Source organism: Cervus canadensis, chromosome 22, assembly GCF_019320065.1.
Source record: "Cervus canadensis isolate Bull #8, Minnesota chromosome 22, ASM1932006v1, whole genome shotgun sequence".
Classification (NCBI taxonomy): domain Eukaryota; kingdom Metazoa; phylum Chordata; class Mammalia; order Artiodactyla; family Cervidae; genus Cervus; species Cervus canadensis.
The window spans coordinates 26,548,715-26,574,507 of NC_057407.1; the positions used below are offsets into that span (position 1 = coordinate 26,548,715).

Consider the following 25,793-nt stretch of genomic DNA (forward strand, 5'->3'; position numbering starts at 1 on the left):
AAAGCCCAGAGTACTCTGAGGCATTTGAAGAGGTTGTTGAAGCCGGAATATTATAAGAACTACCTTAATTTTGAAAATAAAAAAAAAAGAAAGAAAGACTAGACAGTGTGATGCATGACAATGGCAATCACATCAATGTTATTTTCCCCCTTGTCCCCAAGCATCTAACACATAGTAGGTGCTTTATAAGTGGATAACTGATTGACTTATTCAAGTGAATCGTTGTCAATGCAATCTGTAAGTGACAACTAGGTCACTTCATATGCATCATTTATGTGTAGGTACCATCATATTTGTATTTCCAAAGAAGAAAGTGTCTAAACCCTAGCACTGGAAACAAAATGTTGAACTTCTGAGTGTTTTCTCTTCCCACCCCAGCATATTATTTGAAGGAAATTTTTATAAAATGTCTTGAGCATATTTCTTTGTCAAAACCCACTCTTAGATGCTGAAAATAATATATTTCTCTGTACTAAACATGTTTAAAAAAAACTCAGAAGGTTTGTTTTAGGCTTACTCCTATAAACATATATACTGTAGTCTAGCTAGATCATGTTCCCACATTTAGCTGCTGAAATAATTGACAGACTTAAATTTGTATAAACTCAACAATATTTCGGGTTAACTTACTGGTTAAAAGAACCTTAAGAGGTAAGAAATGGCTTACATTTTTCACTTTCCCATTTGCTGTTAGAAAGCTAACACCCATTAACACTATCAGTATTTTGCAGAATGCTTTTTTCTTTTGTTTCTCCTTCCGTCTTTCTTCTTTTGGTAAATGAACAGTATCAGCAAAATCTCTAATAGAAAGTACTGGGCAATACAGTGTTAAAGTGCTGCTTGAGTTGTTCAATAGTTAGTGGGCAGGTATTACAATTCACTGTAGCTGTAATAGAGGGTAATGTCACTTTAAGACGTGTGATACTTTACAGAGGAGGGATGTATTGAAAGAGACTATTGCTACTTACAGCGCCGTATAGCAGCCCTGCTCCTACATTTTGCTGCCTTACTCTGCCCTGAATGCTCTGGAGTGGGGATGGTCCGTCATTAACTATAAACTGATTCTCATCAGGAAACTGCACATTATCTCACCATCATTTCAAAGGTCTCGTCTGGCAGAGGTGACGCCAGGAGATGATTTAAAGGTGAAAATGACAAGGTTTCCAGCCCTCAAACCTTGGTTCCTTTTCTGACAATACAGTCTGAATGAACCCAATGTCTTCTTTACTGTGGAAGTAGCATCGGAAGAGAAAAACATATTTTTTTTTTTAATCCTGATGAAGATTATTGGGAAGCTCTTTTAAAAAAAATCTCCAATTGTGGCACAGATGGATTTTAGAAAGTGTTAGAGCTTTCCAATGAACACTAATAGAGTACTCTGCTCTTGGCTGGATTTTTCAGGTAAGAAGCCTCTTTAAGGGTTTAAGATTCAGAAAGCAGATTTGAAATCTATTTAGTCAGGTCTAGAGACCTATGTAAGGCTGAATGCATTATTTTGGGGGGAAACACCTATTAACATAGAGATCACCTCTTGCTAAGAGAGTGAGCAAAGAGAGCTATTTGCAGGAGCCTTGGAAGTAATGTTGAGAATTAAAGAAAGTTAAATGAAAAAAAAAAAAAAGAAGGAAAATATTGCAAACATCAAACCACAGCAGTCTTGAGTGCTAAGGTCTATATGGGTGAAGAAGAGAAAGCAGTCATTGAAAAACTGTTAAGTTTTTATCCTGGTAGGGTTTTTTCAAGTTTAGATGAATTCCTAGTACATTTTAACTGAAATTCACAAACAGTCATTGCATGCCACCATCCGCTCTATTTTATCTTTCTATAATTTGCAGGCACCCAGATGCATTCATTTCAGAATTCATAGGAGGGGTGTTGCTCTTATCTGAAGAGAATGCATCTATGGTACACTGATAGTTCTGAAGACAATGAGGCTAAATCTGTTGTACACGAAAGTAAACAGTGGGCTGTGAAACTAATTATAAAGTGGATGGTTCATGAGAATCACAGACCAGGGCATGAAAGGCATCATGCTGTTGAACATAATGTTTTCCTACTTTGCACTTAATTACGGTTGTCATCATTTGTCTATTATAATTTTAAAACCCTTCTTAAAGATTAACTCTCTCTCTCCTAAAACCCACAAATTATCTTGTATTATGTCTGTATATATATACACACACACACACAGATATAATGTATATATTTTGCTTGCTGAACATCACAGCTTTTGAAAGAGTGCCAATTTCCACGAATAAAGAAGTCACACTGGGAGGTCACTAGGAGGTTTTAAATATAGAGTTTAAATACTTGAAGTAAATGATTTGACTGTGGAAAGATGAAAAAAAGAAAGAAACAATATTGGATCCAAAGCTCTAAGAGAAAAGCATATACTTAACTGGATTCTTATATAGAAAATGCTTCCGTATCACTGTCTGAGTAAGGACGATGCTTCAAGTTTGATTAATTTGGCAAATATGAAATGCAGCATAAGGTGTTGTTTGAGAAATTGGACAATATGTAGCGCAGTTGAGCTTTTGTACCTCCTAAGATTCTCATAGGTGCTGAGAAGACTGTCAAAGTTTCAGCGCCTGAGAAAAGGTGGATGTTCGTCCATAAATACAGACACCACCTGTATATGCATATTCATCAACACTCAACAAATGCCACAATAAGATCTTAGGAGGCAAAGCAATATTGTAAATTATGGTTTGCTTTAGGAGAGATGCATAGATCTTAGATCTTATATCTGAAACTCATTTTGGCTGAAGACAATTCCTTCTGATTTTAAGTCCAGCCAAAAACACCAGTTCTTTCAGGAGATTACAACATGCCTCTGAGAAATGATTTCTTAGTTTAGAAGACAGCACTGGAATTAAAAATTCATGACTGTAGAATTAAAAAAAAAAAAAAGAATCCACTCTTTCCTTCCAGGCTTATGTCAGACTTGCAATGAAGTTAGAATGAACAGGAGCATGCAGCCTTTCAATGCCTGGAATAACTATAGCTTAAAGATAATTGTGTAAAACAGGATGTTTAGTCAGGGTATACAGTTTCAAACTGCCTAACAGATAGTCAAAAACTTTATTTCTGTATTTCAGCTATCCTAAGAGTTTGGTTTTGCAGAATTTCAAAAATGGATTCATGATCTCGTGGAGAGTGATTTCTCTCAATCCCACTTCACGCCATGACCTCTGTTGGGTCATTAATTCTAGCCAGCAAAGTAGCAAAGGGACATGACGTCTGAGACCCCCCTTCTCTCATCAGTGGGACTGACAGCTGGGGGCCTAAAGCCGGGGGTAATTCTTCCTTTCTAATGTTCTCTTTAGAGAATGGCAATGGTCTCTGCGATGTCCTGGGTCCTGTATTTGTGGATAAGTGCTTGCGCGGTGCTGCTCTGCCATGGATCCCTTCAGCACACTTTCCAGCAGCATCACCTGCACCGACCAGGTAAGTTGGAGGCTGGTTCCACAGTAGCCTCCAATCTCCAGCCTCACTGGGATCCTCTAACAGATGGTTGAAGGCAAGTGACAGAAAGTGCTACAGTGTGGGCAGCTTGCCTCGGAATTCCAAGACTTACTGTTGGCTGGATGCTATGGAGAGAGTGGGGGATACTAAAATGCCATGGATGTATTTCCAATAACTGTTCGGAAAACGTGACTCTGTCTAGGAGTCCCACCATCCCTTGGTGCAAAAAGTAGTCTCTTGTTTGTGGACACCTTGGCCAATAGTGAAATGTTCTGCAAAAGGTGGGATAACTTTCAAGACTTGAAAATTTTTTAAAGAGGCAAAATACGATATTTGCAATCTAGAAAGTGTGTCCATGATCCTGGGCTGCATTTGTCTGTAGCATAGATACCATAATTTTGATGTGTATGTGGCTAAGGATTTTGTGCGCATGTTAGTGTCAAAATTAACTTTGGAAGTAGTTTGTCAATGAAAAAGAAATTAAACAGCAACTTACTATTTCTTGTCTGGTTTGTCTCCTCTCTTTTCTCCCCTCCTTCTTTTCTGTTCTTCCGGTAAGCTTGGTGCTTTTTTTTTTTTTTCCTATCTCTCTTGGCAGTATCGGGGACAAGTTCTCTCTAGCGTGACTCCCCCCACCCCCATATGGAATTTTAAGTTCCAGATGCATTTTACTTTCTTCGTTTTTCTTTTCAGAATATATTTCTCACCCTTCCATGGTCTCACTCTTCAATCTGTGTTTTTCTCTCCTTCTTTGCCGCTCCAGCTTTCTCATTACTGTTCCCTCAGCTCGACTGTCCTCACCCATCCTGGTTCTCGGAAAGGTTGCCTTCCATTTTCCGCTTAGCTTCAGCCCTTGAACTTATTCCTCCACCTTCAGCGAACCCCTTCCCCTCCCCCTCCCACCCGATAGCCAGGTCCGGGCTCTGGGGACCAGTTGCGCGCTAAAGCTCCGGATCCTTAGTTCTCTAGCGCTGCCCGCTTTCCACACACACTCCTTCCCTTCCAAATCCCTCTCTGGCTTTTTCCCATCCGCCCGGCTTCCTGCAGCTGCGTGGTCCAGCGTCTATGTCTTTGCCTTTCTCTGCCTCTGCAGCCGGCCTGGGCACCCATCCTGGGCTCTTGGCCACTCACTTCCAGCAACGCCTCCCAGGGCGCTGCTTGCTGCTTTCCGGGGCTCTGCTTCCTGGCTGGGGGCGGGATCGAAAGAGCGCTGTTGCCGCCCAGGTCCTCCCGTGCCGGCTGCGGGGCGAGCGCGCCAGCCTGCTGAATGCTGCAACTTGGGCCGCCCGAGAGGAGGGGTTTGGCGGGGCCTTAGCTTGGGGCAGAGGCCTCGGGTTGCCTCTGGACTCCAGTTGCCCTTTCTCCACGCCCTGGGTCCGGGAGGGACGGCGAGGGGGCGTTGGTGCCCCCGCAGGTGGGTATGGAAACGGCTTTGCGGATGCTGCGCGCTGCTATTTGTGCTCCGCGTGTGTTGTGAGACTGGATCTACTACTGCCAGAGTCCGAGACATCAGTGCGGAGCTGGAGGAAAAACAAACGTGGGTCTTGGAATCCCCAGGTTACCTCCAATCAGTAGATGACCAATCTGTTCTGGCAAAAAAACGTCTTTGAGTTGTTACACAGTCATACAAATAACATGAGAAATTTCTAGTCATGATAATACTTAACGATAAGCATGCATAACAGAAACAGCACATATGAGTGTTTTAGACAGAATCTGAAGGTTAATTCACGTTGCTTGGCTTAATTCTTATTCAGGTAGGTGTGATTTCCCACCGTGTTGCTCAGGAGACTGAAGTTCTGAAGGTCTGGGTGACTTAAGTTCACACAACTAATATCTGTCATTGGAGACTTCGGTCTGATTCCATCTCCAGAACCTGTTTCCCAAAGAGGAAATAATGCCTCAAAGAGCAGAGAACAATCTTACCATGTAACATTTTTGAAGCTTTGTGAGAACCTTCATATAATTCAAGAAAACTTTCCAGTTATGTCAGTACAGGGACTCATTTGAGGTGCATTCTGAAAGGTGTCTATGGCAGAACTGGTGAGGGGTGAAGTGTGGGGATGAGAGAACTCAGGCCAGACCATCGGTACATGTGCATGTTCATGTGAGTGTGCACGCGCGCGTGCGTGTAAGTGCTCACAGGTGCTCTCAGTCATGTCTGAGTCTTTGCATCTGCCACTTAACATTAGTGACATGACCCTGGGCAAGTCACATTTCTTCTCTGGGCCCAATTTCTCATTTAGGGATATTGTGGGGGTGTAAATAAAATAATCTTCAGAAAAGTACTTTATAAACTATAAAACTCTTGAGAAATATCAGGAATTACTGACATCCTGGGGCTTCCCTGGTGGCTCAGATGGTAAAGAATCCACCTGTAATGCAGGAGACCAGGGTTGGACTCATGAGTTGGGAAGATACCCTGGAGAAGAGAATGGGTACCCACTCCAGTATTCTTGCCTAGAGAATTTCACGGGCAGAGCGCCTGGCGGGTTGCAGTCAGTGAGGTCACAAAGAGTCAGATACGACTGAGCAACTAACACGCTTTCACCACTTAATAGACTACAAACGTGCACGTCATAGATGTTGAATTAGTGATGTCTTGCTGTTCACACAGCTAATTATCCTTACTGATAACAATATTGTTTTTACTCCTGCTGTTAATTTAACAATGTGATACCTGGCTAGAATATACCACCAAATGCCACCTGTCTTATTTTGTGCCCTATGCATACAGTCAAGAAATATGGCACGGTTTGCAATGAGTTTTCACATAGACTGTCTCTCAGTTAATTGATTAATATATTAGATTTTTTTTTTTTTTTTTGGTGAAGGGTTGTGGCTATGTAACAAGTAAACATGTCTTTGTGGGGCTTGTTATCAAAATACAGTAATTTTAAAATGGGAAACACATCATAGGTTCTCTCTGCAATTAAACTCAGTATTTATTTTCATTGTTTACTCTTAGTAATTGCTTATTATCATCAGTTCATGGTTCATCTGTACTTCTAATACTCCAAGAAACTGCAGCACTGAAACCAATTTCACCCCAAGTACTTATACATTTGAGACCTATTTCAGATTCATTGATGAAATGAAGAAACTATAAATACTCCCTTCTAGATGCAGAAAGATGAAAATAATATTAAACTAAAGTCCAATGTTTCTATGTATTAGGTTTATTCAACTTCCTTGGGTTTTCAACAATAGCTGCAAAGATTAAAGTCATAGATCTTGGACACAGCAATATTCTACATTATTTCAGTCAGAAATACAATCTCCTTTAATGCAATCTTTGGTCTTGATTTTAAGGGAAAATGTATGCTTCCTGTGATGAGAGTTGTGATGTTTCCCTTCATGGGTCTTAAATCTTCAGGGACACTAATGAAATGTGTATGAAAACAAGAGAGAAATCAGGGCCAGTTATCTGTGACAATCCCCTCCTTCAATGAGCAAATAAATAAATAAATAGCTGGATAAATGAGCAAAAAGGAAAAACATAATCTCATTTTCTCAAATCGGTTAAAACAAGTGACATGATGAGAAAAAATGAGACACCAGCAGACCCTGAGCTTTGCCACATTTGCCTAAGCTTGAAAAATCGCCTCTTTCATAAAGTAGGAGCTGGCAGACACCATGTGCATATCAAGTATCTGGGAAATGTGAAGAATGACACGTCTTTCACTCAGAGCCCTGGATGGAGTGAAGGCTTTACATTTGCCTCCTCACCTGCTTAAGAATGGCTGGTCTCCCTCTCTCCAGGCTCTTATAGGCAGCCTTACCATCTACACTGTAAGATGGATGGTGCTCTGATCCCAAGCAGCCAATCTCAGTCTCTCAAGAAATAATCCACTCCACTGACAGATGAGTGAAACTGGATGTTCCCTTTGTTCAGACTATGCCGTACCTGGATGGCACTAGCCAGCCGGAGTCCTTTACCGGAAATGGTTAGAGATTTGGGCCAATTTCTGCTGTCAGCACATAGTCTCAGGACCTTGTTTCTGTGAGGTCATGAATTTGTGATCTGTCTTTTCAATGCTGTGGGTTTCTACACAAACAGAATGAGAATATGTTAACAAGAAAATGGACTGAGTTTAATGTATTCCCCTGCAGTCCCAAAGTGCTTCCTATTTTTCATATTTATAGTATTAGGAATGCACCATTTATTTTCAGTGACTCACTAGTTAAGGAAGATTAAAACAGTCAATCAAATGAAAGTGAATTTTAAAATTACACAAAATAATGTGCTATAGATTAACAGATTTGTAATATCAATAATTTAATATTTGGCTAAATCAAGTTTTTTGTTTTGGGAATGATGTAAGAAATTAGTGTAATAACTTGAAGGATACTCATGCCTTTTTAAAAAAATATGTACAGTAAAGCTAGAAAAAGGACATTTAATTTAAAAAAGACAGACTGAACAATGAAAACTCAGAGTGGTATTCCATTGTTTAGAGAAGTTAAAATAGACAGCTTCAACTCTTTATAATCACCAGTTATTGTGTGACAGGTAAAAAAAGATGAGTGGTTTGCTAAACATAACTTTCTGATATAGGATTATTTTTTCCCCTTATAGGTATAAGATTATGACAGCAATTTTAATGGTTACTTAATTTCAAGTGTGAGGGTATATGGGTATGAGTGTGAGGGGTTGTCCTTGAAACTTAATAAAATATGGATGATTTCAAAATACTTTAGTGAGAAAAGATCTTTGGGATTCTTTAGCAATTTAAAATTATAAAGATAAATTACATGAGACAAGAAGTTGTAAATGCCTTATGAATCATTTATTCTCACGTCACTGCTATTTTATTGACAAGGGTGTATGGAAGTATAAAAAGATGACACTGAATAGAATTGTCTGTGTAACTTATGCTTGGTTTGATTTAAAGCTTTATAGAGCAAACTGTACTTAGAGGTATTTGTTTGTGACTTAATTATTACATACTGAACATCACCATCCATTTTAAAGTGAGTGTTTTTATAAAGATTGGAAAGCATTCTTGTATACCTTATACTTATTTTTACCTTACTGTTATATATTACTTTATTGAAAGCTGCTTAGGGAATATGTATTAGAATACCAAGTTTCCTTACAATAAAGGATTGTTTTATGATTGTAGTATAAAAGAAATAGTGAAAACAAGAGTGATTGTATATTGGATATTTAGAATGTGTACCAATTCTAGATTGCTAAGTGTAGTGAATTGGCCTAAGGATTGGAGCAGACAGGTTGTTATTTGGTGTAACTGGTGCTGGTGATAATCCGTCGATCATGTGATTGATGATATTGACCTCATCCCAGAATCAAAGTGCAAGCATGAGCATTTGATGGTGGCTCAGATGATAAGGAATCTGCCTGCAGGGGACCCAGGTTCAATCCCTGGGTCAAGAAGATTCCCTGGAGGAGGGAATGGCTTCCCACTCCAGTATTCTTGCTTGGAGAATTCCATGGACAGAGGAGCCTAACAGGCTCCTCTCCAGCAGGAAAGGGCTTCCTCCTCCAGCAGTCCATGGGGTCGCAAAGAGTTGGACATGACTGAGTGACTAAAACTTTCACTTTCACACTTTCTTTTCAAAATCAAAATCACATAAAGATGCAAATAAAGATTTTCTGACATCCCCGTGAATTTATAAGAGAATTAGTACAATGCAATCTAAGTATTGTTACTTATGACCTCAAGCCTATGGCCTCAATTTTATACAACAGTGCAAACAGATATTTAGAACTGGCATTAATGAACAGTAGTCTTCAGTTGTTCATCTCTTTAAAGTTCATTTAAAATGAAAACTGCTTTTTAAAATCTTCCAATTTTGAACTCTGTGTAAAAATTTCAAAGCTTGGGTATAAAAATTGGTACACCTTAAAACAACAACAACAACAATCTGCAGTGTTTTCCAAAATATAAAATGTGAAAGTCCTGACACAATTCCATTTCTAGATGCTTATCCTAAGAAAATGATTGGACAGGTTTAAAAAGATGTATGTTTAAGGTTTAGTCACTGAAACAGTAATTTTGATGACAAAAAATTAAAGGAAATTTCCATCTCTATCAAAAGGGATGTGTGTGCATGCTTAGTCACCTCAGTCATGTCTGACTGTTTGCAACCCCACGGACCATAGCCTGCCAGGCTCCTCTGTCCATAGGAGCAAAATAGTTTGGAGAAAATATTTATCTGTACATGCATAAAAAATATCAGAAAAGATAAAAACATTCTTTATACACTGTTAGTTAAACCTGATGGGAGGATTGGATTGACTTGACTTTTTATTTCCTTTAATTTTGAAGAATTTTCAAATTCATTTCTAGGATGGGTATGTAATGACTTTAATGAAAAGCTTAAAATATTAGCTATAGAGAATTCAAAGATTAAATCAGAAATGCATCAGTGTTCCTTCCCAGTTTAAGGAAAAAGAAGCAAATGTATGTTGCAAAAGTATCATTAGGCCCTTTTCCTTCTAAGAACCTTAATCCAATAAAATATTCAGATTAGCATTTCCCAGTTCAAAACCACTGGCCCCTCAAGATGCTCTTTGGAGAAAAACTATTAACTACTGAGGAAACACTCACTGTATGGTGTGTCTTTCTCTTGGAGATTTGCAGTGTATGTGAATGTATGAAATTTCTGAAAAGGTTTGCAGATGGGAGTCCTGATTGTGTTTAAAATTTTCCAACCTTTTTTTTTTATATTTGGAAAACATCTGCAGTGCCTACTCATATCACATGCATTGAGATGTATAGGCCAAGCTAATCCTGGAATCATGTAGCATTCATCTTTTTATCTTTCATTTCTAGTAAGGAACTTGGTATATAATAGGTACTCAGAAAATATATGTTAGATTATTAAAGAAAGAGATAATGACTATTCTGGTGGAATCAAACTCTCCTTCATTTTTTCCTACTTATGTGTGAGTGTTTGTGTGTATATGGTTGGGTACATGTGTGTCTATATGTGTGTTTGTAATGGAGAGTGTTATAAACACTAAATTGTCATTGTAACATATGCATGTATGTGTGTGTTTCTGTGCAGTATCTTTGGGTAGATATTTGACTCTAATCAATATTTGACATTAATCAAAAGCCGTGGCTCAGATGGTGAAGAATCTGCCTGCAATGCAGGACCAGGGTTTGATTCCTGGGTTGATCCCTTGAGAAGGGAATGGCTACCCACTCCAGTATTCTTGCCTGGAGAATTCCATGGACAGAGGGGCCTGGTGGGCTACCAGTCCATGGAGTCGCAAAGAGTCAGACATGATTAAGTGAGTAACACTAATATTATAGTACAGTAAACAAAATGGTCCAAAGAACATACTTACAGATGTAGTAAAAAATCAAATCCCTAAGGTTTTCAGTCACAGAATGAGTTTTTATTTTTTCCTATAGATTAGAAAATATAGGTGTGCTCTTGAGGATCTGAAAAGGAAACTTCACTTAGCAAATAGGAAAAGGTCTTTTGCTTTCAAATCTTTTGAAATCAAGAAAAAATATTCACTTTATCTTTGCAGAAGGAAAAAAATAACACCAGACTGGCAGTTTATTGTTTATTTGGGATAAATAGAAGAAGAGTTATTTTGCTAACAATTTGTATAAACTAATTGGATTCCCAAAGATAATGTCCTCAAAGTATTTAGGGAATCTTCTTGGCCCTCTATTTCTTTCTCTTTCCCCAAATTTATATAATAAATGTCCAGAGAAAGAAAAGAAAAATGATATATCACAGCAACTTTCTCTCAGAAGATAGATAGACATCAGAGTCATCTGCCTACTGGTTAAGCACACCCTTTCTCCTTGCAGGGCAGGAATCCAATCAAGCTTTCCCCTCAGTCTAAAAGGAAGGAAGACTTTCTACATCCTCAGCAAAGGCCATCTTCTGTTGATGGAATTACCTGTGTTTACCTTACCATGCCCTTAACTAGACCTTCACTTGTAGATGTACCTCCTTTATATCTAAGACTAAATACAAGCTGAGTCTGTGTATATCTAAAGGGGTTTTCTGATTTCCCACTTATGTGGATGAAGAATGGACCTCTTGAGTCATATGCTTTGAAGTGAATAAATGTCAGCTTCCAGATTTAGATGAATTACTGCACAGTGGTGGGGTGGGGGTGGTGGTGGGGGAAAGGATTTCAATGCTCCTGAAATTGACAGCAGGCCAGCAGTTCATCCTATCCCTGGAATGAATACTGTGTAGGTATTTAATCAATATTTGCTGAGCAACTAGGCAAGAGTTTTATATCCTTTAAAAATGCACATATTGGTGGGAAAGCACCACTTTACACCTTCTCTTATACCTAATGGTGTTGAAGAAAGAGCCAGAGTAGGAGTGGGACACTGGAGCTTTCAGCATCTCACTTACGTTACCAATTGCAAGGCTCCAGATTAGAAGGTTGGAAGGAATCAACTGTTTTAATATTGCTCCTAGCAACTCGGAGGAGGCGATCCATGCATTCCACAAATAGTAAAGTATATCCTGCCAAATAAGGAAGCTTTAAGCGGCTCAAGGAACTGATTCATTGCCTTTATCCATTTGATAGAGCAAGAAGCAGTACAAAATCACCTTTGTATATTTAAAAAGCCTTCTGCTAAAGCTATTTGAAAACTTTCTGGATGATTTCATAGATGGAGAAGGCAAATAGCTTCACAGACCAGGTAGTTAACAAAAATAATTGGATCAGCCTGGAGGCCAGATATTACAGAATGCTGAGAACTGTGGCAGCTTAAGAGCAGAGGCACGTCTAGAGGGCATAGCACAGACTTCGCCACACCTCAAATGGGCTCAATGTGACCAGATCATCCGGTATTTCAAGGCAAGTCAGAAACCTAGAATTTTATGTGTAAGTTCTTTATCTTTTAAATGTCAAGTGAGCCAAACAAAATTTGACTCAGGGCTATATCCCACTTGCAAGCTGTCAGTGGGTGACCTCAGACAAGATTATCTCCGGCTCCAACATTTTATGATTCCTAATGAATTTATGCAAGCACAGTGGAGAGAGGTGAAGGCAGTAGGGCCAAAAGGGGAATCTCAACGCAGATCTGTTTTGTTTTGGCCTGCTTTAAAATTATGCCCACGGATGAGTCCTATTTTGAATTAAATTCAACATGTTAAAATGTTGTGTGTCTCTGAGCCTTTTATATGCAGTGAACTACTATCACTAGGGTGTCTGATGAACAGAGAACATTTGTATTATGAAGCCAGTGGCCTAAGCAGAGGTATCATTTGAATCTTAGCTAAAAGTCAATTAACTTAACTTTAGATTAAGGCTAAGCAGAAAGAGTAATCTGTAAATGTAATAAAGCAGAGGGAAGCATCGGACAGCATAATGATGCCTATGTAAAACCTTTTATTTATTAAAGTTCTCAAAATCTAGTCTGCAGTCCACTAGCAGATTATAAATTTATCTTGAAACCCAAGGTTTTTTGTTTTCTTGTTGTTGTTGTTCTTTTGGGCAAATGATTTAAAATTTTATGTACATTCATTTTGTGTATGAACACAGGCTACTTATTAATATACTGGCTGAGTTATCATTCTACCCAAATGACATGTAACTAAGGTTTACTGAGCTTCCTTAATTCAGTATTCTGCTAAGAAAACTGGCTGCTGGCTCTGGGAAACATTGCAAAGTGCCTGCATGCAAATAATTAGAACTCATGCAATTTGGGGAAGGATAATTTGTTATCAGTGGATCTTGAGTGTTGTTTGAGTTGTTAGTGATTTTCCATTGCTGTGGTCCTTGCTTTTTAATTATAAATTAGTGTTGCTTCAGTTTCATCATTATCAATTAAGTCTGCTGCGGGCTATTTCATTAACCCTATAGTCTATAATAATGCATATTTGCATACTTGGGGTTTCAAATTTGCTAAGGATTAGACTTTGAAACATTTTGGTTGTGGTTAGAAATGATTCATCTATATGCTTATTGTAAAATATGTGTTTGTATCACTCTCAAAACTTATTTGTATGGTGACACTAGTCTAGTAACATTTTATATAGTGCCTGTGAACCTACGCAACATAAATTCTCAAGAGAAGAAACATTTTTTGGGTTATTTCTATGTCTGTAAGGCGTTGTTTTATAATATACTAGCATATTAATAGATTCATCTTATTTTACCAAAATAATAAGTGATTCATAAATGCATCTTTCCAAGTATTTACTACCTAAGTATTTTCCCACTGGAAGTGGAAACAGGTCAAAATTGGATATTGCACCTCCTCAGGGTGTTGAGATTAGGAAAATTTGAACACCACTGTTCTTTGAAGAAATTGTATCTAGAGGCCAGACCTACTGGAACTCTGAATTAAAAACTATACAAAAAAGCAAAAAATAAAATAATAAAACCATTTTTTTTTCTGAGATAAAATGATAAGATATAAGACAGAAGAAGAGGCTACTTGGAAGCTTCCCAGATGAGGTCTTATTAAGTTGAATTGTTTTTGTAGCTTCTTACACTTTTTATCTGATGAAAATGCAAGATGCCATGTACTGGACATGTGTTTGAGAAACTAGGTCACTGGGTGAACATTTATAGGGCAGCATTTTTGACAGCTATTCCCAGGATTGTTTAGAAGAATAAGCAGATTTATGGCATACATGCTGCCAATCTCCAACCCTCTATCTATCACAGGCCAAAGGAATCAATCACAATGATTGTTCCCACAGAGCCTAGATGTGATTTCAGACTCTTTTTCAACCCTTCTCTGGACACCACCTATTAACTGATTGACACAAGCAAGTTGAGAGTCTTTGACCGTCCCTCCTGGTTCATTGACTGACCATCTTTAGAATCCCTCTCCTATCCAAAAATGCATGCCACAAAACAGTTCATAAAAAATAAAAAGATCCAAAGTGTGATTAAAGCAAATATGAATAGCCACACATTCTAGTAATGATGGTTTAAGATAGTGAATCTTTAGCTATTCTGTCAGCTTCTAAGAGTTGCAGAACTTTCTTTTTATTTAATCCAGAAATTTTTTATTACTTTCCCCATTCTATGTTAGGGACACGAACTGCTTGTCATAGGAGCTCTAACCAATTAGGTGCTTAATCATAAAGCATGAAGCACTTCATTCTGAACAGAGAGGATTTGAGAAGCCCTCATAGAACGCTGAATTTTGTGTTGACTTTGAATGTTGGGTAGGAAGTCAGCAAGTGGGAAAGATCAAGGGTACCATACTGAACCAGAGAAAGAGAACAATTAATGTCTTAGTGGAAGGTAAGGGGGATAAGGTAGAACTGTGACCTCAATGTCTATAGGCTGTAAACTAGTTGGAGAACTTCATATTATTGCAGTTAAAGGGAAAGCAAGATTTTGTTGTTGTTACTGTTTTGTAATCTAAAGGTTGCCTTATCAATGTACACTGATGATCACAGATGAACAGCTAGTTAAAATGGAAGAAAGAAGCCCCAGCATCCACAGTTTGAGTCTCTGTGAAAAACAAGTCTTTTAATAATACAAGACAAAATATGCTACTTCTGCTGATTTTTAAAGTCGGGTTGTTACATTAGAGTAAACTACATATCTCTTACGTCAAAACCTAAGGATAATAATTTTATTTTTAATGGACAACAAATTTAATGTGTTATTCAACAAATGTTTATGAACTGCCTACTAGGTTCAGAAAACTACACTTCCTGAATAGTTATAGCAATACCTCTTTACTATAATCACTGGTTTAATGTTGCCTTTCCTGATTGGATCACCAGTTCTGTGTGGGTAGGGAACTGAGCAGTCTGGGGATCCCTGACTGGGTATCTGGCCCATGTGCGTGTAGCTAATCGCTCAGCCATTTCCAACTCTTTGTGACCTCATAGACCGTAGCCTGCCAGGCTCTTCTGTCCATGGGGATTCTCCAGGCAAGAATACTGGAATGGGTTGCCATGCCCTCCTACAGGGGATCTTCCCAACCCAGGAAAGCCCCATCTGGCCCATGGTTCTGTGCTGTGCTTAATCGCTCAGCCATGTCCAACTCTTTGCAACCCCATAGACTATAGCCTGCCAGGCTCCTCTGTCCACTAGGATTCTCCAGGCAAGAATACTGGAATGGGTTACCATGCCCTCCTATAGGGGATCTTCCCAACCCAGGGATCAAACCCAGGCCTCCTGAATTGCAGGCAGATTCTTTACCAGCTGAGCCACCAGGGAAGCCCCAAGTATGGATAATAATTAAAAGCTGAGAGGAAAACTTAGGTTATATCTTGTCTTTACTCAGGTGCTCTTTCCATCACAACCAAGTACTACTTTTAGGAATATCAGCAAGTTAGTCTTGGTTTAATTTAATTACAAAATAAGTTTCTATATTGTGGGGCATTGTGCTGTATTAATAGGCTCTCTGTCTTAGGCTTGGCTACATGATGCTATAATTTTAATTTCCTGTGCTCGATAGAACTTTAGTGTTCATATTTCTTTGCATACAGGCCTGACTGAGAGCATGCTTTCTTTGCTTGTTGCGTTAACAGGACCTCATTTTCAAGTATTTTTTTTATAGGGCTATGGTCTTATAATGTTTTGTTTTGATTTTTAGATCCTGGAGGCCCTTTTCTTGTGCTCCAGGGGAGGAAGAAGTGGCATAAAATGAATCTACATTTATTAGACTCAGTCTTAGTGTAGATTTTCTGTTTTACTTAAAATGAAGTTACAAATCATTCACAGTGGAGAAGAATTCTGCCTAACTGCAGTTTAACTTTTTGATAAGATTTTTTGGCATTTATCATGTTGAGACTTTATAAATTATCTAGAATATTGTAAAGTGGGCTGACCTTTCTGGTAAGTGGTTTGATCATTTGCAGCAGTATCTTTTTGCTAAAATATAGAATTTGCTATCTTTCAAATAAAACTTGCCAGATTCATAACTCAATAACATATTTGGTAGAAATTGCTTACATAATCAGACCTGAAGTCTCCCTTTCAAATTCCTCACACCATCAAAACAAATCCTTTTGTTTGTTTGAAAATATCCCCATGGTCAGTGGTGGCAAATTCCTGAAACATAATCAACTCTTCCTATAACCATACATTGCACATATGATTGCTAATCAATTATGACACTCTTTGTATTTTCACCTAGATTCAATCTCTGAATCCTTCCAAGCGCTGTGTTCCAATCATGAGTTGTTAAAAGAGGTAGGGATGCCTTCAAAAACAACCACAACAACCAGCCCCACAACCATCATCATTCAGCACCTACAATGTCAAACACTGTGCAAACTTTCTTACCTGGACTTGTTTAATTTTGAGGTGAGACAGTTGGCCATTCTTGAGCTATGCTGTTCTTATACGTAACTGAAGCCCCCATCAAGGTGGGCTATATTATTCATTTAAAATAATGATATAAATAAGCATTAACATGTAAAGTATTTAGGATGGTACCTACAGCAAGACAGTTACACCCCATTTGTGTAGCAACTGTGTACATCTTTGGGAATGAGGTAAAGAGCTGACTTGCTTGCAGGTTTTTTTTTACCTGATCTTACCCTTTTTGCCACCTGTGATCCTTGGCCAAAGAAGCTGTAGGAATTGGGGTAGCTTGGTATCCTAATCAAACCAGGAGTTCTCATCCTAAGTCTATCACTAGTAGCTCCAAGGGTGGACTAGACATTGTAATTCTCCCTGCCTCACTCATGAAATGGGGATTCCTGTTTATAAAATTTCCACCTTGCTGACTTACATAAGGAATAGAGAAGGTATCCTTTCTATATCTGCCATATAGTACATGTCCAGCACAAAGCATCTCATTATATTGTTATGTAAATATATGAATGTCACAGCAAAGATGGTATAGAAGGACTGCTTTATACTAACATGTATACCCATAATATTTTACTCTATAAGATGATGCATATAGAAATTTTATAACTTAGATTTACTTGACTCACTTTATGAATACATCTGAGAATTCTGATAATAAAATTCATGTACTCAGAACAGTCAAAAGGTAGGGATTTTAGGGGTAGTCTCTACTCTGGAATACATAATGGTTAGCCATTAGTTCTAAGTCAATATGACCAGGTTAATACTCACAGTATACTTCCTTTCAACAGCAGTTTGTGTAGATAATTACTGAAGAAGGTGCTCTAATCCATAAGTTTGGTAGAGTCTGTATGATGTCAAATAATAGGGAAGTTTTGTTAATTAATTAAAACATCTGGCCAATATTTCATTAACAAGAAATGGTCTAAAAGTCAGCCTTGGTTCTTTGTGATTCTCCGAATGGGTTATAATTGTATTAAAACCCTATTAAAAGAGCCACTAGTCAACTGAAATCTTATACCATTTATCCATACTTCCTCAGTTGTTTCTTTTTCCATTTATAGTGTTGTCCTTCCAATAATCCATCACCTCTTTATCATAGGACCTAACTGCTAAAGGAAGTAACCCAGACGTATACTGACTTGCACATTAGTACCTTAACATCCATGGTTTTCATCCCAGGGTACCATTTTTGTGTATTATTATGTGTACCCCATATTTTCTACTCTGAATGCAAAATGATGTCTTTGTGTATTAAGGATTGCTTAAGTAGCTTGGTGTCTAACATTTTGAGTTTAGCAAAACCAACACAAAATAAAGTGCCAGGGGTTAGTTTCTTATATTTTAAGACTCCAGGGAATTTGAATTAACATAAGAGAATAACCTATGCAGTTAGAAGCATGGATTAAATATATTATAAGATGATGATAAATTTGCAATTAGTGTTTAAGAGTCTCTTAAGAACCATATCCAACATATCCAAGAGCTCTCTACTGAAGAGGTCAAAGCCTTATAGAAGTCTTGACGAGTTACTTAACTTTATCTCTTTTTTACTGTCTCATTTACATACTTCAAAAATGCTGTTAAGTATTTCTGGCAAGCCGAGCATCAGAGTAATTTTACAGTAGTGTAAAGGATTTATTATACTCTTTTCATGAGCCTATTTATATTCAATAGTGACATTAATAGGTTGCCAAAACAAACTAGAGTTAATTGTATTTAATTAAATTGTTGAAAACAACTAAGGGTAGTTTATTATTATTGTAGGCAGAAAGCTCTATTGATGTACTTATTTGTGTGAATAAGATCTGGGGTAAAGTTCTTTCTCATGGGTATGGTATTATTCATCAACAGAAAGCAATATAAAAATGCTAATTTGAGAAAGTTGTTATTATAATAGAACATTTGGAAGTGGAAGCTTCACATAACATTTACAATTTTACATCCAGTATTAGATAGATAAAGTGGGGTTCCTGCCAAGACAGACATCCCTGTTGTCCTACTTTGCATCCTAAGGAGCTCCAAGACCATCTATTCATCTCTTCTTCCTTCCTTTGAGGGATTATTTGGTGGGGGAAAGGTCTAAGATCTGGATCAAGTCTTCTGTGAAAAAAATGCTTTAAATGAGACCTAGAAAAGTAGAAAAGGTGAGACAGAGTTAGGGATGTAGTTTGGACAGCAAAGAATTCTAGGCAGGCAAAGATAAATAGCATTATGAACATCTGGAGTCAGAAAAGAAGATGCATTAGAAAACTCTAAAGAAGATCAGAAGATCATGGAAAGGGCACTTCTTTGGCATGTTTTAAAACATCTAAATGTTTTGAATATAATAGGAGAAAAAGAGTATATGCTGACTTTGGAAGGGAAAAGCTAATTTAGCACTCCTCCTCCTTGTCTGAGATAGATATATATATATTTATAGTTTTACTAAGTACTGTGTGCCTGGCAGTGTGCTAAGAATTCCATATTATTTTATTAACCCTTATACTTACCAATGAAGGCAGCTACTCTTGTTCTCTTCTTTCTACCAATGAAAGAAATAGGATTCAAAGAGTTTGAATAACTTGCTCAAAGTACACAGCCAATAGGTGGTGAAGTTATGATTTAAACTGGGATAGTCTAGTTCTGGATCCCATGCTCTTCATGTCTATAATACTAAAATTACTTGCCTCTACCAGCATCATTAGTTTTAGTTGTGATGGAAAGAATTAAGAAGGAAATGAATGTGTTTCAGAAGAGGCTACAAGATGCTATGATGACCAATCAGCTCCAAATTTCAATGGCTTAAAGCACAGAAGTTATTTTTTGCTTATGGTGCTGTCCTCTGGGATTGGCTGGAGGCTGTGGTCTGTGCTATGGTCAATCCAGAATTAGGAGCAGCATCTGTCATTCATCACGGCAGAAAAGAAGAGAGAATATGAAGGTAACATTAGCAAATAAATGCTTCAACTTGGAAGTGACACATGTCACCACTCACGGGCCAGATCTGGTCATCTGGCTCAACCCAATGGTAAAAAAGCCAGAGAGTACAATCCTATCACATTCCCAGAAGGCAGATAACAGGAAATATCTGGTGAAGACCCTTCACGGTAACTGTGAAATGCCTTAATGATTAGGAAATAATATTTTCTTTGTTACAGTGCCCTTTCATTCTTAGATATCCAAGTTTAGATATCTCTGCTTATTTTAGTATTTGAATAAGGCTCTAGACATTTCAGTTATTCAGTCTATAAAGAAGAGGATAATCCAGTTAGTGAATCTCAAAAGCAAAACAAAACCAGATGCAATGTGATACCAAGCATACAGTTTTGTTTTGTTCTGTTTTCACACAGCTGACTTTTGAACAAACGGGTGTCACAGGACCCAGCTCCCCATGTAAGTGAATGTGAAGCAAACCTTTGGGGCCATCAGAGACCGTGCACTCTTCTCCACTGAGTCCTTTCCCATAGCAAACACCTAAAGCACTCGCTTGCTCACTCTCTCTCCTTTCCTCCCTCTACCCTCTCATTTGTGTGAGCCTAATCTGTGAAGTGTCCACCTCAGAGGAGCCTGATGGGCTCCTCTGGGTCCAGAGGGTCACAAAGAGTCAAACACAACTGAAGCGACTTAGCACGCACAAGCACACACCATCTGTGAACTGACCCCTGTTTTAAGAATTGTTGCCAGTGACCAAAAAGTTAAAGCTTTCAATACTCTACCATCTGGGAGGCTGCTGTTTGCTTTAGATGAAACACTTATAAAGCATATTAGGTAAGAAAATATTATTTTTATATTATCCTAGTTATTTTTTAGTCTTCTTATTTTCATTTTCAAAACTGTATCTGTTCCTAGTTGGCAGGCAAGGAAATCATTTATGGATCAAATGTACCCATTTGTCATGGATTAATGCATATAAATGCTCTGATGACAGCAGGAGAGAAAGGTTGTAAGGATAGATGCTGATTTTGGAAGACAAAAAATTAATGAAGCTAGGGAAAACAGTGATAGCATAGCACATTGCAATTTTAGGTGCTAAATGACTTATTTTCATACCCTAGGAGTATGATAACATTATTCCTCTCTTCCCTCCTTTAATTAGGTGCTCTTATAATCCATAGTGGCCTCAGCTGACAAAAAGTTGTTTTAGGAAGAGTCAGGCTTCCTGGGAGCTGTTATTTTAACAGACAGGGTTTTTTTCTTATTAGCTACAAAACTGTGTGTTGATGAGCAGACAAAGTTGTAATTCACCACCATGTGTCTAAAGGAAGAGAAGAAAAAATTAGGAAGACTAGCTTGGTCCATCAACACTTCTGTCACAAATGTCATTACCAAGCAGCATTTCCCATGGATGGTTCAGGAAGACGACACATATCAGATTTAGTCCTGTTAAACATGGCTTCAGTCTCTAACTTCCCACCTCTTAGAGGTGGAATAAGGCTGAGGTAATTATTTTGTCAGGATTTTAAAGGACTTTCAAGACTGTCTCCTTGTTGTGCACAAGACTGTCTCCTTGGTACACACAGACACACTTCATTAAACATTGTTAAATTACTTAAAAATCATACTTAGACAACTTAAGAACTAGGAACTACTTTTAACAATTATCTAGATCAAGCTTTCCTTGGACACTTCATTTGCCTCAAAACAACCCCTGCCGAGTGATTATGGATTCCCTGGTTGGGTCCTCTGATATGTTCAGAAATCAGGGGCATTCTGAAATCAGGACTCATTTTTTGATCTACATAAAATTCTTTCAATCATAAAACTGATTTGCCCCCATTCTCAAGCCTCTTCCATCCATAGTTTTCTTCATCTCAGTTAATGGCAGTTTCATCCTCCCCATCCTCTTCATCAAAACCCAGGAATCACCCTCCTTTCTCTCACATTTCACGTTCATACTTCCTGAATGAGTATATGTCTACGTCTAATTGAATCACTATGCTGTACATCTGAAGCTAACACAACAGTATAACTCAGCTTACTCAAAAAAAAGAAAAAAAAAAAGACTGTTAATTCCCTAACTTCAGAATATATCCAGACTCTAACCACTTCTCACCTTTCCCCTGTTACCTCTGTGATGGATTCTCTTAGGTCCCCAACTGGCCTCCTTGCTGTCCCTTCAAAAACAGACACAACTTCTGTGTTTGTCGGCTCTTGCTCTGCCTGGAATGTTCTTCCCTAGATATCTATATGGAGTACATTCTCACCCCCTTCAAGTTTCTGCTCGAATATCGCCTCCTATGTGAGATCTCACACAACCACTTAATATTAATTCTTATTTCACCCTCCTCCCAGCACTTCAGATCCTGTACCCTGCTCTCCTTTCACAGTAGCATTTGTTGCCTTTTAACTTGGTATATCATTCACTTATTTGTTAACTTTATTATTTGTCTTCCCCCATTAGAATCTAAGTTCCATAAGAACATAGATTTTCTTTAACCAAACTCAGTCCCTGATGTATCATAGGACACAAAGAAGGCTGTTAAGACACACTGATTAACTAAATGAATGAATAAACGAAAGAGAAATTTTAGGACCTCATGAGATAGAGCTCATTCTTTCTATTCCACATTAAATATTGTAAAATAAGTATACATAAATTACCTGCTACAGCCTTCAGTCCACTGCTGAAAAGGAAATTCTGTCCTAGATCCATTGGTCCCGATCCTCTGATCCTCATTGGCGTGACTCTATTGGCCACAGGAATGAGCACAGGGGTTGGTCTGAAGCTCACAGTCCATGGCCAAACCCTGTGATTATAACGTGAGGAAGAAGGAACTTTTATAATCTCAGTTTTCCAGATGACGTAATACAAGCTCAGAGAGGTTAGGTAATTTGCTCAATGTCACACAGCTAGCAAATGACTGAGCTAGGGTTCAGACCCAGACAGCAGTTTATGCCCCTAACTACTGCCATAACTCTAACTTGTGTGACCTTATTTCAGGAAGGGGTGCATGGTTATCTTAGGATGTCACTCTTATGGAAAATGAACAATAGTCTCTGACTTTTTCTGAGTCTCTTGTAAGACCTGTGATGTTTATTACCTTTTGTGGTAGCCTGTTTCAATATTGGATAGCTGAAATGATTAGATTTCTATACCCCCATGATGCTTAGCAGAATCCTAGGGAAGAACATCTGGATGGTTTTTAGTTCTGTGGCAGGCTTTAGAACAAGCTCAATATGTTTTCCATAAAAGAACCATTTAGATGTAAAGACAGTATATCTCTCCTAGGACATCCTTTTCCAGGCTAATTGATTGTCATATGAAATAGTGTGACTGTGAGCTAAGCCAGAACTATTGCCTGTGGAACCCCAATTTTTGTTTAAACAGCCCAAGGTCACAATAGCTGTTTTGGCAGCTCTACCAACCTGCCAACTCAGATTGAATTTATCATCAGTGAAAACCCCCAGGTCTCTTTCACACGCCACAGTGAAGTCATATCTCCTCAAGTCTCTCTTTTCACAGTTGGCTATTTGGACCCAAGTGTGGATTTTAAATGTGTCCCTGTTACTTTCTATTTTGTTAGGTTTCAACCTTCATTTCATCTTATTGGAAAGTTTCAAAGTTCCAATTCTCACATCTAATATTTTAACTAGACTGCCCAAACTTAATGGTTTTGAATGAATAGAGATATCTACAAATATTAAAAAAATTATTTCCTAAACATGAATCAAATAAACCTACATTCTAGGATGCTAACATTTTTGTGAATTTAATAAGATGCTATCATTTTGTGAATTTAAGATTTTTAAGCTGCTTCTTACATATGTGACCTAAGAGATGGAAATTCCACACAAAATATTATTTGGAAAAATAGATAATCTCTGAGAGCTTATTTGATAGCAGTGTAGTACAGGAAAAATACAATGAGAGCCAAATAGGTAATTTAAAATGTTCTAGTAGTCACATTTCTAAAACTTAAAAAAAGAAAAATTAATTTTAATAATTTTTTAACCCAATGTATCTAAACTATGACTGTGTAACAGGTTTCCAGAGATTGGGAGGCCCTAGAGAACAATCCCTTCTTCATGTCTTCTTCTCATGGATATTAGTGCTCCTTGACATGTGGCCAACCTCTCTCCAATCCATCTTGTCTCCTCCTTTGCTGTCTGTCAAATATCTCTTGGCCTTACTCTTAGAAGGACTCTTGTGTTTGGAATGAGAGCTTCCCTGGGTAATCTGGCATAAGAGCTCCTCTCAAGGTTCTTAATTACATGTCTTTTGCTGTGTAGGGTAGCATTCCCTCATTTACATGTGAGATGATATTCACCAATTCTGGAGATTAGGCTGTTGATGTAACTTTTGGAAGAACACCATTCAGTCCACTCCAGATGTCATGCCCGTGCATGCTAAGTTGCTTCAGTGGTGTCCAACTCTGAGACCCCATGGACTGTAGTCCTCCAGGCTCCTCTGTCTGTGGGATTCTCCAGGCAAGAATACTGGAGTGAGTTCCCTGAGTCACTAGGGAAGCCCTGTAATCAACATAAAGACTTGTTAATGCAATGTTTGGGCTTCCCAGGTAGTGTTAGTGGTAAAGAACCTGCCTGCCAATGCAAGAGACATAACAGACACAGGTTCAATCCCTGGGTTGGGAAGATCCCCTGGAGGAGGGCATGGCAATCCACTCCAGTAGTCATATCTGAAGAATCCCATGGACTAAGGAGCCTGGCAGGCTACAAGTCCATAGGGTCTTAAAGAGTTGGATATTATTTTTACTGTACTAAGTCTTTGGACTCTGGCATATGTTCTATACATACAGCACATCTCAATTTAGACTCCAAATTTTCACTAGAAAGGCTTGATTTCTATTTAGATATTGTAAACTTTAATGTTGAAAAGATGGATTCACATACTTGAGTTTTTCCACACTATTGGAAGTTTTCTAGTAAGAAATCACACATCAGTTTTAAAATTTAAATTAAATCAATAAAGTTTGCAACTCTTTATTTTTGGTCTTACTAACCACATTTCACATGCTCAGTAGTCAAATGTGGCTGGTGTATTGCAGCGCTAGAGCTTACTTCAATTATTAAATATTAATTATAAGGCATAATAGCCAGTGTGCTCAGATTTATATAGTGCTGACAACTTTCAGCAGCACTAAGTTTTTCACTTGCAATACAAGTATCTCTGAGCACCTATAGTGTGTCAGGACTTGGAAATACAATAATAAACAAGAGAGACAGTGTCTCTCCCTCATGGGATTTTCTGTCTGAATTCACTTTTGTTTTCTTACCCTATCTATGTCCTCCTTGACAGGAATCGGTTTGGGATAATAGGGACGTAAACTAATGGAAATACATCTGGAAATGTTTGCCTAAGAAGCCAATTTAATCTACAGCAATACTGTGCTCAGAACTTTGGCAGAACTTTGTTTTGGGCTTTCCATCAAGCATGATCTAAATGCCCTTCTAAGTTCGTCTAGTTAACTTCTTTTCAGGACATTAACTTGATGTCTTGTAAGATGAGGAAATAAGAGAATATACTTAAAATGTCAAGAGAATGAATGTAACTGGAAATAAAATGGATAGCATTATTAATAATAGCAAACAGTAATGTCACATCAGTGAAACAAGTTATGAAGATAAAACAAGTTTATGCTTTTTCTTGACCAGCACACATCTTAATGGTGTTTTAAGCCGTCTGTCTTTTATATAGTACATTTTGCCTGAGAGGTTTCCAAATAAAATGCTGACTGTTTGTTTGTAGTAACAATCCTAGGCTGAAATGTACCCTTCTCAGGAAGAGAAAGGATGTCCCCTTTTTAGTGGTTTTGAAAAGACCACAAGTCAGCTTATATATCACATTACAAGAGCTTAGATTGAATACAAGAAAGAATTGCACCAAAAAACTATTGTGGCTTTTGAGATGGTCAGGCAACTAAAACCTGTTGCTACTACTTGGCTGGCATGCATCAATTTCCAACTTTGGAATTGTTTCTTAACTCAGAATTTCCTATTCAGAATCAATTCCCAGAAAATTTTAGGGGAGAAAAAAGCTTATTTAAAAGCAGAAACCTGCAGTCAGTTGGAAATATTTTAATGCAGTCATTATTAGAAAAGGATAAATATTCAGAAGGTATTGGGACCTGGA

General features: G+C 38.0%; 1 protein-coding gene across 2 annotated transcripts in view; it reads left to right on the forward strand.

Annotated features, from left to right (window-relative positions):
- Positions 1 to 930: 930 nt before the first annotated feature.
- TAFA1 (TAFA chemokine like family member 1) overlaps positions 931 to 25,793 on the forward strand; it is a 506,784-nt gene continuing 481,921 nt past the window's right edge. The window contains exons 1-2 of one of the 2 annotated variants that reach the window (XM_043443219.1): positions 931 to 1,401; positions 3,330 to 3,450. In XM_043443219.1, coding sequence (XP_043299154.1) covers positions 3,333 to 3,450 — 118 coding nt within the window. In that variant the 5' untranslated portion in view covers positions 931 to 1,401; positions 3,330 to 3,332. The remainder of the gene's footprint in view (positions 1,402 to 3,329; positions 3,451 to 25,793) is intronic. The other variant, XM_043443220.1, reaches the window with a different exon arrangement.